Source organism: Oreochromis aureus, linkage group 2 (assembly GCF_013358895.1).
Source record: "Oreochromis aureus strain Israel breed Guangdong linkage group 2, ZZ_aureus, whole genome shotgun sequence".
Classification (NCBI taxonomy): domain Eukaryota; kingdom Metazoa; phylum Chordata; class Actinopteri; order Cichliformes; family Cichlidae; genus Oreochromis; species Oreochromis aureus.
This window is the reverse complement of record NC_052943.1, coordinates 5,469,156-5,482,818: the sequence shown is the minus strand read 5'-3', so window position 1 is coordinate 5,482,818 and position 13,663 is coordinate 5,469,156. Positions and strand designations below refer to the sequence as shown.

The following is a 13,663-nucleotide window of genomic DNA, read 5'->3' as shown; positions in this document are numbered from 1 at the left end:
GGCAATTATGTCTCATTTTCTCCTCTGCTTTTCCCCCTCTTCCTTCTATTTGATTGTAAGATATTTGGTGTTAAAAATAGTTGAAAACCCAGTCACCAACAGCCATAAATCTGCACTTTCCCCGGCATCTCTGTCCTGGTCGTTGTGTCCTTGGGCAAGACACTTTACCCTACCGCCTACTGGTGTTGGTCAGAGGGGCCGATGGCGCGATATGGCAGCCTCGCTTCTGTCAGTCTGCCCCAGGGCAGCTGTGGCTACAACCGTAGCTTGCCTCCACCAGTGTGTGAATGTGAGCGTGAATGAATAATGTCATTGTAAAGCGCTTTGGGTGCCTTGAAAAGCGCTATATAAATCCAATGCATTATTATTACTTTCATCCCTGCCTAAATCACACACACACCTCATTCACAGTCTGCAGCCCATTAAACAAACAGAGCCTTTTATTGTTATGGCAATAAATTATTTTAATGCAAGAGTCATCTACAGCAAAAAGGCATCGTATGGGTAATTTGGATCGGTCTGTATAGCAATCACAACATCTTGTTTCAGTGAGAAATAAAGCTGAAAAGCTAAAATAATAAAAATAATATTGATAGTCATTTCTTTGTATATGAAGAAAAAAAAACCCCATTGTGGCCGTTAAATGTTGCCATTAATCAAACATAAATCACTGTTAAAACAAATAAAAGCATTCCATTTATTGTCTTACCGCCTATGGACAAACGTACATTTGTTAAAATGACTTGTGTGCAAATGAGATGGGAAACATTTCAAGCATCAGCCCTGTCTGCAGCGGGGTTCTCACAGCCTTTGGGTATCATCATACTGGGTAAAAGTCCTTGAAGTTTTGCAGATAGCATAGCTGAAGGGGAGGAGTAAGCAAAGCTTTTATGTGGTTATGAAGACAGGAAGGAGTATATTACAGAGGCAATCATTATAAAGTGCCCAAGTGAATCACGCAGGATGAGCCTGAGATCATAGTATGCTGTATGTTTGGCATCTACCATATTGGGTGTGCAAATCTGTAGCTTGTGTGCTGTTGCACAATTTTAGTAAGGAACCTGAGATTTTGGTCATGTTTACAGGCTCGGTCAGAAACTGCTACTGTGTAACCGTGGACAGGTCAGTCAGTCAGTGTGGAGGGTTTCACATTAAGGTAGAGTACGAGGCTCTGGGATGAAGCTTCCATGTGGGAGGGAGGACTTCATTTATAGAAGTCATTAATAGCTTTACAGACATACGGGACTTCTGGAGGGAACAGAGGGGCGTTTGTGAGGAAGTGCAAGGTTTAAGGCAGATGGGAGAAAGGGCGATGGGCTTCGAGGCACAGAAATTGTGGCAAGAGGGTAATGGGGGTCAATCAGTAGGGGAATGACATTATGTCAGCATGTCCCAGAGACAGCAGCAGCACAGAGCTGTCCAGCAGGCTGTCAGGCATGTGTCTGCTGTGTCATCCCTTCTCCTGTCTTCCACCACGTACACTACAGCGAAACAAAGAGAAGAGATGGAAGAAAGAGGTTGGAAAGAAAGCAATTAGTGATTTTTCTAAAACAACATAAAACCCAGTTATAGGATTCTCAGTGTCAAATCTCCAGCAGGGAGTTCAAGTGTAACCAGGGGTTTATACACTTTTCTTCTAATTACAGTCATCTTAGGAGTTTAATCTTTACAGTAATACCATAGCAGCGCACAGCCATTATCACACAGCATTACACTTGACTAACATCAGCTCGCCTTTGGTGTGGCAACAAGACGTCTCCCTTTACTTCACAAGTGTAGCAGTAGTTTTATTTCACCCCTCGCCAACATGTGGAAACTTGTCGAGTCAAATGATCGTGTTAGCCATACATTAGCTTCAACAGCTGCTCCAGCCTGAATGAGCACATCTCGCCTTCTTTGTGTTTGTGATTAATCATTTATGTGGAAGCAAACACTAATCCAGCTTTTAACAGCTTCAGCTGGGAGGCAAGTTACCTAGGTGACATGCCACTGACCCAATAGGCAAGGACAGATGGCTTACCACTTTTCATACTGAACTCTGATAACGATGTGGCAAAGGTTAATAAATGTTTGGCCAATATTTATTTTTATGCCGCTAATCGACATGGCTTGCAATGAGAATCTCAGTCACAGCACACTTACCTTTTATCGACCAGATCAGGTTTATCTTAGGCGACAAAAGCAGCAACACCTTAGTGCTCGCTTTCATAAATAGAAGGATTGGCTGTGTTTTCTTCATGCAAGGCTGTTCTCTTTGCATACTCACTTTGAATATTTCTTTTTAAAACGTGCCCTTTGTTTCACAGCTTGCGCTACACTTTATTGGCTGCTCAGTGGGGAGTTGAAGCTGCATTAACACACCTTTCATCTAAAACCCGGCTTGACTTCACACATCTGAAACCTTAGCAGCCTGCTCGGGATGCTTAAAGTTGTACCACATTATGGTTCGTGATAGAAACACAGGCATTTGTCAAATTGGCGACTAGATTATCGAGTACCACGACTTAACAACACGGTATTTGTTGATGTTGTTAGGGAACAGAGTGATGGCCTATAAAGCAGCGGAACCCCAATGCTTGCTTTAATAAAGTGGGACTTTTTTAAGGAAGCCAAGCATCTAAATGAAATCCTGTTTTTTCATTCTGCCTGAGAGTGTTGTATACTTTGTTAAACAATGTTGACTTTACTGTGTTAAGCACGCACTTAAGGAGGGGGGTAACAACTAAAGTAATGACTTCCCGTTCATGAAGCTTCGATTCAATATTCAGCCTAATCTAAAACTAGCTAAGAGAAATTACACACCCATCCCAAACAGGAACTCGTGTTTCAGGAGCTCAATGAAATGTGTCCACTTCAACATTTAGATATAGTCCACTTCACTTGTCACGAACATAGACATCAGTTATTTGTTTATGAAGTTTTTTTTTTTGTTTTTTTTTTGTCATGTCATGCCTTGGGAGGATGTGACTGAGCAATACAGCTTGTTCATTCAGGAGAAATTTGTTAATCACAAGGCAGGCCAGTCCTAAAGTATACCACCAGTTTTACTTCAACTATGACCATAAACTCATCAAGAAAATGTTTAAGGTCTAAGATCAAGTGAGCAATAAGCTAATTTGCCTATCTGGCATATTTGCTAGAGCAGCGGAAAGGCCCTTCTCTTGCCATTACAAAGAATACGTGTTTTAGGTACTTATGTAACCACCTTAAAAAGATACAGCTTATGCTAATAGATCAGCTTCCTAGTGGTACTAACAAGGGGCAACCTCCAGACTTAAAACCTGAAACCAATGTCAGGTGCCAAAACTTGCAGCTCCTTTAGTAGCCAGTTGACAATGTAGCACTGCATCCTCTCACCCAAATATGGTCATTCTTAGCACAAAAATGTCTTCAAAATGCCTTTCAAAAACCAGTGGGTGACAACAATGTAGCTACACACAGCTTTCCTACTGTTTATGAGTAATGCGAGTTGCTAATCCTGTTGGTCATGTGACCTGCTGCTTTGCAGCTGAATGCAGACTTGCAAGACTCTCCTAGTGCATCCCCATAACATCCAGTCAATAAGTAATTCAGCACAGGACTTCAAATTGTCACTGTCCTTACACAATTTTAAGTCCTGCTAGTACTGCTCGATTTGGACTCACAAGTGTTGTGTAGCACTTGTGGGTCACAGTGCTCACCTGTGTTTTTGGGAGCTTCCCCATACATGGGCCCGGGAGGAGGTCCACCCTGCCAACCAAACTGAGGCTGTCCAGCGTACCCATAAGGAGGCTGTCCTGGTCCGGGATAAGGACCACCAGGGCCCATTGGTCCGGGAGGGTAGTTCGGGTAAGCTGGGTTAGGTTGCTCCATGTTCACAGGGTATCCCTGCTGAGGATACGCTGGGTAGCCTTGAGGTGGTGGGCCCTGGGCTGGGTAACCAGGAGCAGTTGGGCCATTGCCTGGGTATGGAGGCGGGTTCTCCATGTTTGGCTGTAGGTCAAACGATTGCTTCAAAGGAAAGGAGAGAAAAAAAAAGTTAAAGGTGGTGTGATTACAGCGCTTTTCTTGACTAGAAAGCAGATACACCGAAGCTACACAGAAGTACACAGAATACCTTTTCACTTCCTCCATATTCCAGTTTCCTACTCAGAAAGTCTAAAGTTATATTTGGCAGTAATTTGCCAAAGTTCTAAAAAAGAGAAACTGTTTCTAGTTTGTGTACATCACACACTTCACTCACTCTACTTCTTAAACCTGTTGACTATTCCACGCTTTCGGCAAACGGCCATTATCTCCACTCAGCCACAGAGGAAAGACAAGCACAGTACATTACTCTAATGTTTGCAGAGGATATCTTATGATTCAGTGGTCAGTCACAGCAGACATCAACCCTTCCAGAGGCAAGCATAATTATTTTACTATTCACACAGAAAGATTGGCTTCACAGAGTACATGGTGAGGCCAGTAGAACACGTGAATAAGAGAGAGGAAGAAAGAGAACTCTGTAACCACAAGGCCTGTACAAGTTGCATTTTCACACTTATCACATTATATCACACGTTCATGTCTTCTTTTTGTCAGTGTGCGAATCAAACATGGGAAAGAAAATGATCCCAAAGCCGTTATCAAAGTAAATGAACAGCGTGTGAGATCAGGCATTTAAAAGTCATTTCGTTCAAGTGCATTTCACAACCAGTGATTTCTGAGAAGGTTGATCAGGGACCAGCACCAAGCACATGTGCTAGCTTTCACATAGAAGAGCCACGGAAAGCAAAAAGGCTGATAGCTGGAAAACTGTAGCGGTGCTTATGTCACTGGAATCCTTTTGGGACCTTGTATATGTACACTATAAACATCCAAATGGCTTTCATTCCTTCCTGCTCATCTTTTTATCCACATCCAATCTCCCATCTGTAATTTTAAAAAATGGGCACACACAGTACCTCCAAACTGGACCTTGAGAAGTGTTATTACCCTATCTACACAGTAGGATTTAACAATGTACTTATCAGTTATGGAAAATCTCGTATTGGGTTCAAAGTACATACGTCTTTTTGCCCAACAGCATTAATAACCATGTTTGATTGTGGCTCTTGGGTAATGTTATACCTGCAGATAAGCTACGAGGTTGGTTTCATACCAATTTCAAAATGCTGTGGGAGTGTTAACATTATCAGCCCAAGTGTAACAATAAGCTCCATCACAGCTTTCACGCATTTCACCACCTGAATATGTTCTTCAAGCTACTGGCAGACGGCACTCCCTCTAAAGATGCCTAAGAGGGACAAAACAATTCCTGATGATTTGTTTAAGAAGTTACAGTAAGCCAGCACACTCACCAGCAGAAAAAACACTGGAATAAGTTCACCTGTCCTGCTGGGACAATGAGAGGTGACACCAAAGTGTCCCCTGTGATGAAGGTCTATTCTGTCCCTCTCTTCCTGTGTAAGATTACGTGTTGAAGGTTGAGAAAGAGGCCAAACAAATGATCGGTAACCTGACACCTTTGAGGATGTCTGCATACACTGTCAAAGTTCACCTTGAAGGCCATGGGCTTTTATTATACCCACATACATTTCTTACTAGACTTTGGTACAGGGTTAAGTTTTGATGAGAAGTTATTATTAGACGTTGACTTCTATGAAGGTTTTCTCAGGCTTTATTGTGTCCGAGTGTGATAACTTGCATGTGTCACGTGTTTGTTTTTCCCCTCTGACGAAAAGCAAAAATAAATGAGTAAAGTGAGATCACATGTGTTTCCACAACAGTATCATGATGACAATATCACAGACAAACAGGGCACACGGAGTACCTGGACACTGAACACTAGACCTTCCTGAATCGTTTAAATGCCACTAAAAATGACAAGCAAGAAGTTTCATTAACAGTTATATTATCCTTGAGTTTAACACTAACATGGGGAAAATAAACTGTGTGGTAAAAGAACATGGAAGCACAACCATAGAATATTTAAAATATAACCTCACAAAGCCAAAAGAAGTGTTAATAATTAGCATTAAGCAATAAAAGAAAAAATCAATTTTTTTAATTTTTTTTAGTACATAGGACTTGAACTACTTAAGATATGATGCCAATTTAAAAATTCTGTTCATAGAAAATACACATATTTACCTAAATATCAGAGCCTAAAGCAGTGGTTCTTAACCTGGGTTCGATCGAACCCTCGGGGTTCGGTGAGTCGGTCTCAGGGGTTCGGCAGAGCCTCCGCCGTGACATGCACGGCTCATTTTGTGCACCAGTAAAAAACATATCTATGTCTTGAATTTGAAAAAAATCATATTTTATTTTTCACTAAAGAGGGGTTCAGTGAATGTGCATATGAAACTGGTGGGGTTCGGTACCTCCAACAAGGTTAAGAACCACTGGCCTAAAGGGACCAGCTATATATATACATATATATATATATATATATATATATAAATCAATCAATAAAAGGGGGGAAAAGCCCATATTCCCCACAATGAATGAGCTCACATTATATTTACATCATGTTTGTACAAGCTGAGCTGTGGCAAAGCAGTTCGGTAGCCTGGCAGCTCATGTTTACCTTGTCTTTGTCTAGAGACAAGACAAGACTCCGTGTATATTAAGACACCCCATTGGACCCAATTAAGAGCAACCAGAACCATACCTTTGTCACATAAACAGGTGCTTGGAGGAAACAGAGAAAAAAAGCTCTAAACTAAAAAAAAAGACACGAAAACAAAAAAGAAAGAAAGAACAGAAACTATAACCGGAACCTTTGTTGCTCAGCAACGCTGCCTTGAATTAATTTGAGTTAAGCTAAAGCTAGTCTGTTAATATTTGATCCGTTTGTATTTTAAATGAGCGTTTGTTAGTATGACTAGCCCACTTATTATCAGGGTTAGTCAGCAGAATTTAGTTTAGCCTATTAAGTTGTTTTTAAAAGAACTCTATAGCCTTTACATAAGGCAAACAGAAGTCGCACCTGCAGGCCACAACCCAGTCCGACCCCCCTCTAATTTCACAGTGACAAGGCTCGTACACACAAATATACACAGTCCGGCCCTGGCTGGGCTTCCTACCTTTGAGTAACCACTATTCCGGTCAGAGACGGCAGCAAGTCTGCTTAGAAACTGCGTCTGTCTTCTCTTCTTGTTACTACTTTTTACCGCAATGACCGACCACTGTCCTGATATTTGGTGCGTATCGCGTTCGCTGGGCGTGACGTCATTTAAAGGTTGCGACAAGCGGGGGGCGTTTCAGTGGGCCACCGAAGGGCGGGATTAGCTGCTGAGACTGCCACCCGCTCGCCAGCGTCCAATCACAAGCTAGAGCGATGACCAGCCGTTCGTCAGGGAAAAAAACAATGACTTCTGATCGTTTGAACAGATAACCGATTAAACGGGTCTACATCACCCAGCCAGTGACGAAATTAACACGAGGAGCAAGAATAGCTCAGAGGAGTGACTAACTGGTTAATTATTCATCGATGACCTTATTTCTCATAAAGCTCATAAAGTTAATGGATAATTTAAATATGTTATCAAAGACACATTATAGTCAAATATGATTTTATATATGTAAGTATGAACAAGCACTTTTTTATTATTTGCTGTTTTATCTATCATATTGCATTGCTGGTTTTGTCCCAGCAGATGTCAGGCTAGCCCCAGCCTGTAATCATAAGACCTTCTCGTGTTTATATGAGATACACAATTCGTATATTAGCCAAATGCGTGTGTTTAATTTTGTGTAAGTTCCTGAGCACACCAGGACACGGTGTCGTTGAGTTGTTAGCTGTTTATTAACATTATATGCTGTAAGATTCAGGCATTAATCTAAGACACTTCCGATCTTTCTGAGTCCCATTAATTGCAGCACTTTGGCAAATTTCAATTGTATATCTTACAGATCCGAGAGAAGAAACAAACTACATCAAAGTGGTTTGTGGAGTGGGCTGTATGGCTGCACTTGTGTTCATTATAGGCTGATTGCTATCGTGTAAAACCCTGTTATCTGTGATCGTATTCTCCCAGTGGTTTATTGGCTTGTCAAAATGTCTTGCACGCGCAGAGAGGCCATGGCGGTTGAGTGAATTAGTTTTCTTTGAAACAACTGTACCTGTTAACTCAGGGCTCTATACTACACAGCGAGTTCAAAGAAGCCATTTCCCCTACCTAGATTCACCTACCCTAACATTGGCGATCAGGATAAATGGAAAACAACGCTGGCTATCAACTCCCTAAGTTAACCCAGTATTTCCCCTGCGCTATCACATGAAAGGGGTGACGTCAGCATCTGACCAATCACGAAGGGAGGTTTCAAGACTCATGTGACTTTTCTTCCACAGAAAATGATCCCTGTGAGTGTCACCTACTCCAGAGACGTGATCAAATGGTGATGAAAATCTCAAAACAACAAAAAATGCCAGTAAAATGCAACACTGTTAAAGGGCATCCTTTGACAACTGACAAAGTTTGGCTTCATTTTGTGATTTTAGTAAGGTACAGCTTAACATATTATGTATTGTCCCAGTAGAGAATCTATATCACACTTACAACGTGCTTTAAAAGAAAAGAATTAGTGAAAACGTGTCGCTTCCAGATTATTTTAAGCCCAAACTCTGAACGTAACTTTCTCCTGACAGTTTGAGTGTTTATTCTCTAAGCTGCAGACTCTGTGCTGTTTACAGTTTTAGAGTAAAAATTACATTTAAAAACAGAATTCCAACTTAGTACAAATATGAGAATTGGTTGGTAGGTAGGCGGTAATTTCATACCTGTTGATCCTTAATCTGCCGATTTACTCTGATAAGAAGCGAATCATTTCATAGTAAAGAAAACCCAGGTTTAACCCAGAAGTTACCTGGATAAGCCAGCCAAGTCTGGCTGCTTAGCATAGACCTCAGTTCTTTCTGAAGCTCTCCCAGAGTGGTTCTTGGCTCTTGGACAACTCTTTTGATGAGTTTTTTGCCTCTTCTATCAGAAATCCTGTGAGGAACGCTTAATTGTGGCTGGTTTGTGGTGGAACGATGTTCTTTCCACTTCCCTAATTCACTGTAACATCCTGAAGGTCAGAAATATGCCCGTAACTGAGGCCATCAGTATCTTTTGCAACAGTAAGGCTGCTACAGTCTTGCAACCTTACTGTTGCAAGACACTAAAGTTGCAAGACCTTTGCTTTTACCCGTCATAAGCTGCATTTTCTGTGACACCTTGGTAAGGGATGGGGATGGGCAGGGATGGCTCACTAGGTAGTGTGGTCGCCCCATGATCGGAAGGTCGGGGGTTTGAATCCACTGAACGGCTACCCTGAGGTACTCTTGAGCAAGGTACCGTCCCTACACACTGCTCCCTGGGCGCCTGCTTAGTGGCTGCCCACTGCTTCACTGAGGGAATGGGTCAAATGCAGAGAGAGTAATTTCCCCATGGGGATTAATAAAGTATATATTATTATTATTAATGAGAAACCTTTCTTATAGGCCATGAGTTAGGACTGAACCAGCTAGTACTCATTTCCACTGATAGGGGGCAGGATTGTATTCATAATAGAGAGAGATCTCAGCTGACTTCTAAGGCTTTCAATGCCTTTTCACACCTCCTTTTCTTCATATGTCCAAAACTTATTCCTTGTGTCATTCCACGTCACTACACATGGCTTAATTGAAGGACTCATTTGTCTTGGTTTCTTTGTATGGGCAGATTATTTGTGATGTTACCATCATCTGGTAATAAAGGGTCAATAGCCCCATTACAAATATAAGTTTGTTTTCCCAGCTGTAAGTACTCATTATGAAACCAAAACAGGATCTGTAATTCTTACATCAATACATATTGCTGGATAATATTTACAAATTCATTAACATACGTCATGTTTTCTAAGACAATAACACATTTATATCTATCTTATTACACTGTAAAGTAACTGTCAAATGCAAACCAACCAGCGCATATCTCACAAGTAAGGGTTTTTTTTTTTATCACTGGTAGATGTTAAACCAAAATATAATTGTTCACTATTATATATCAGAATCAGTATATGTGCACATACAAGGAACTGGGCTCTGTTTTTTCCCTTTGCATTCAGTGTAAACAGAATGAACAAACAGCCAGTGTAGTAACAACATGTATGGCATATCCATACTGTATGTGCAATGGTGGAGAGTGCAAAGATGTTTGAATAAATTATGAAATAAAGAAGGGATGGATAACTGGTTACTATATATACAGTATATACACGCTTGTTTCAGCAGCAGGTATGGTGGATGTTTGATAATACACGATATTCTGTTTAATGAATGAGTAGCTGGGTACCAAAACCCTGATCTCTGACATATGCACACTAAGCACAGTATGTTTACAGCGGAAGCGTAAAGTCATGCGCAGAAAGTCTGTTGATGAAAGTTACTGGTGACACATTAGGCAACAGCAGAGATTGTGCAACAAACAGCGAAGAAATCGTCAGCGTTACTGAGCCAAATGCAAGACGGTGTAGCCTGCATTGTAAACATTGCAGACCAGTTCTGAAGACATGAAAAACCATTCAAAAATACTTTTCAAAGATCACTTCTAGGGAATACAGTAACTAAATTAACAATGAAATGTTTTCAAGCATCATATGAGCCTCATGTAATCCAAGAAACATCTGACAGTGTCTCATATTTAATTTCAGTGTAACAGCGATCGAGGAATTAGAGTTTACAGTGTACTCTTTTACTCATGTGCTCAACTGGAATCCTGGTAAACAGCTGGCTGGCTTTCCTGCGATCTAAGTAATGTGAAATGGAGTTTGTGTGCGTGTATGTGTCAAACATGCGGCCCGCATCAGCCCACTCCCACCCGTCCAGGCCCCTTCCTGTCAGGATAAATGTCACCAAGTAGGCTGTGTGTTTGAGTGTCTGTTTACATCGTCACCAGGGCGATTCATCCTGAACTTGTACTGCTGGGCTTTAACAGGAGTAGCTGATAAAAATAGATCCTCATTGGCCATGCCAGCTTTACCCAACCCTCTTACAGGGAAACTGGGAGGGGCGAAGAGGCAAAGAGGGGATATTTAGTCTTTGGAAAAGGGCACTGGAGGAAGTTTACCAGGGTTCATTTGAACTCATATGGCACGGGTGGTCATCTGTGGTGTTGTTTTCAACAGCAGAGACATATTTTTTCCAAAATAACATTTCACAAATGTGCAGCAGACCAGAGACTGGTAGTCCACTCATTGAAAACAAAACATTTCAGGATCAGCTGCTTGCTGGACACAGTGTAATGTATACAATGCAGTGAAAATGCATTGTATTGGCCTACTACACTCCTGAAATGTGTGCTATTATATCTTGTCATATTGAGATGTTGGAATTATTGAAAAGGAACTCTATTGCAGGGCATATGACAGCCTAAGTAAATCTCTCTCACTCTGAGACTTATTATTGCTGCAACAAACCTTTCTTATCATTTTTCTGAAGTCGACCCATCATCCTTTCCCTCGGTTTATCTCATATATATACTGTCGCAATAATGGATACACAGATACTGGATGCAAAATAGCTTGTTTCAGCTAGTTTAAAAGCTGAGAGCCTGCACTGAAGTCTACGGTAAGAAACAGGGATTAATTGGAACTGTGAGTCATGTAAAGCTACTCTAGAGGAGTCCAAGAATTTAAAAAAACAGAGCTGGCAAGAGCATGCAAAGTCCATTTATGTACTTTATTAAAAATAAAGAAATAAATCAAAATATGTTTGAAAATCTTGGCTAACATTTGTAGCTTACTTTAGCCTGGATTCAGCTGTAAAATCAGTTCAATGCAGCGTGTCTGTGAGAAGACCAGAATTCAGCCAAATATAATTGATAGATGGTGACCTCGATAGCCTAGTGAGATGTTTTGATCCCAGATAAGAACGTGATCATGCTTAGATAAACCCCAGAGAAATTTAATAGTACATCATATTCCCTCTGGCAGAGAGGAACCCCTTTAAAACTATGCCATGAGCATATGGTGCTTGTCACAGTCACTTGCCCTCACATGCTTTGCAAAACACTCAAACTGTGTGCTGATGTATTATTACAGTGGCAAAATGTTAACCTGCTGTCTGAGCATTGTATTTGCTGTAAGGTGAGCTAATACAAGGTAACAGAGCACGTTTAATTTGCTTGTTCTTAAAAGAACTACAGTTACTACACTGCTAGCTTTAATCAATTAGAGGTGGTTGCTAATAACATCTGCAAAACCATATGTCTTCAACATCTGAACAGAATGATGTCACAAAATTACACATGAACAATGTGGGGCGGGGGCTTGAGTTTCTGTTTTTGCTTGAGTACTCCATTCAGAATAGACTCTGTCATTATTATTAGCTAAAATACTCAGTAAATCCACAATTACATATTTGAAATGACTGTCTGGTCAAATACCAGCAGGTGTCATACCCCCGCCCCCATACTGCGGTATAGTTTTACTGTGTCTGGCCTCTGAGGTGCAGCTGCTTTCATTCCTTAAGACCAGACCTACTTCCACAGTCAGTTTCCCTGATCTATAGTGTGTCAGCGTCTGGAATAAGCAAGCATGCCTAGCACTGACCTTGCTGAGTGGCCAAGGCCGGAGACACAGTGTACATGACTCTGGGCAGCCTTGTGCTTCAAAGCCACTCCTGCTAAATATCAGAGAAAAACACTTAATAGATTTTTCAATGGTTTTTTTGCTATGTCTGAAAATTCAAGATTGCATTTCCCATCAACATAACGAGTCCGTAATACCAGGATAAAGACTACAGCTGTAGTTCTCATACGTTTTCTAGCAATTTAGAAGAAAAATATTCATGAAACACATCCTGCAATTTATTAATTACAAAAAAAAGTGAATTTCAGTGAAAATGGACTGGTGCCTAGATAGCACCTGTCTACTCAAGCTGAACACTCAAAATGCTTTCTAAGTTTCATTCACCCAACCTCACCCACATTTATGTAACACTTTTTTTCCCCCTAACTTTCCCACACACACACTGATAAATGCATCTTGGACAATGATACTTCAGCATGCAGATTAGAATAGCTGGGGATTAATCCACAAAACCTGACTGGAAGGACTGATTTTTATTTTATTTTTTTTCGCCTAGAAAAATCATATTCAGTCTGGCCCTGTTCACATAGATCAGCGAAATTCAGCTTCTATGCACACGTGGATTTCCCTTTTAAGAATACAAAAATATCAGTACACAAGTAATGCAATGGTAAATGGCCTGTATTTGTATAGCGCTTTACTAGTCCCTAAGGACCCCAAAGCGCTTTACACAACCAGTCATCCACCCATTCATGCAACATACCAACTGCCTAATATCCATTTTGCATGGCAACATGCTTTTTTCTTACAAGGTGTAATAGGGTCATTGTCTTAGCTACACTGGCTATAGTAGATTTCTGTGGCATAAGGCAGCACATACTTACTGGCTCCTCCCACTTGAAGTCCATTCTGAGCCCCGAGAAAACCTCACAACATAGACTTGTACTTCGCTCAAAGTACACGTTATCAAACTTTACGAGCCGTCCCTTTGGGGTCATAAAAATACATTAACACTTAAAACCCTCGTAGACCAGTTCTCTTTGGAGAAATACATACTTTACTGGAAATGGTACAAGTTTAACATAAAGACTGTAAAGGCCTCTTAACTTAGTGTGCAGCTTAAAAGCTAAAACATGAGCAAAGACAG

General features: G+C 41.0%; 1 protein-coding gene across 1 annotated transcript; it reads right to left on the bottom strand.

Annotated features, from left to right (window-relative positions):
* Window positions 1–446: 446 nt before the first annotated feature.
* On the bottom strand, window positions 447–7,205 carry zgc:165573 (cysteine-rich and transmembrane domain-containing protein 1). The gene is made up of 3 exons (XM_031733356.2): window positions 7,050–7,205; window positions 3,681–3,990; window positions 447–1,481 (listed from the first exon to the last, which is right to left on the bottom strand). The coding sequence occupies exons 2-3, from the start codon at window positions 3,964–3,966 to the stop codon at window positions 1,378–1,380; spliced, it is 390 nt and encodes a 129-aa protein (XP_031589216.1). The 5' UTR covers window positions 3,967–3,990; window positions 7,050–7,205; the 3' UTR covers window positions 447–1,377.
* Between the last annotated feature and the right edge of the window lie 6,458 nt (window positions 7,206–13,663).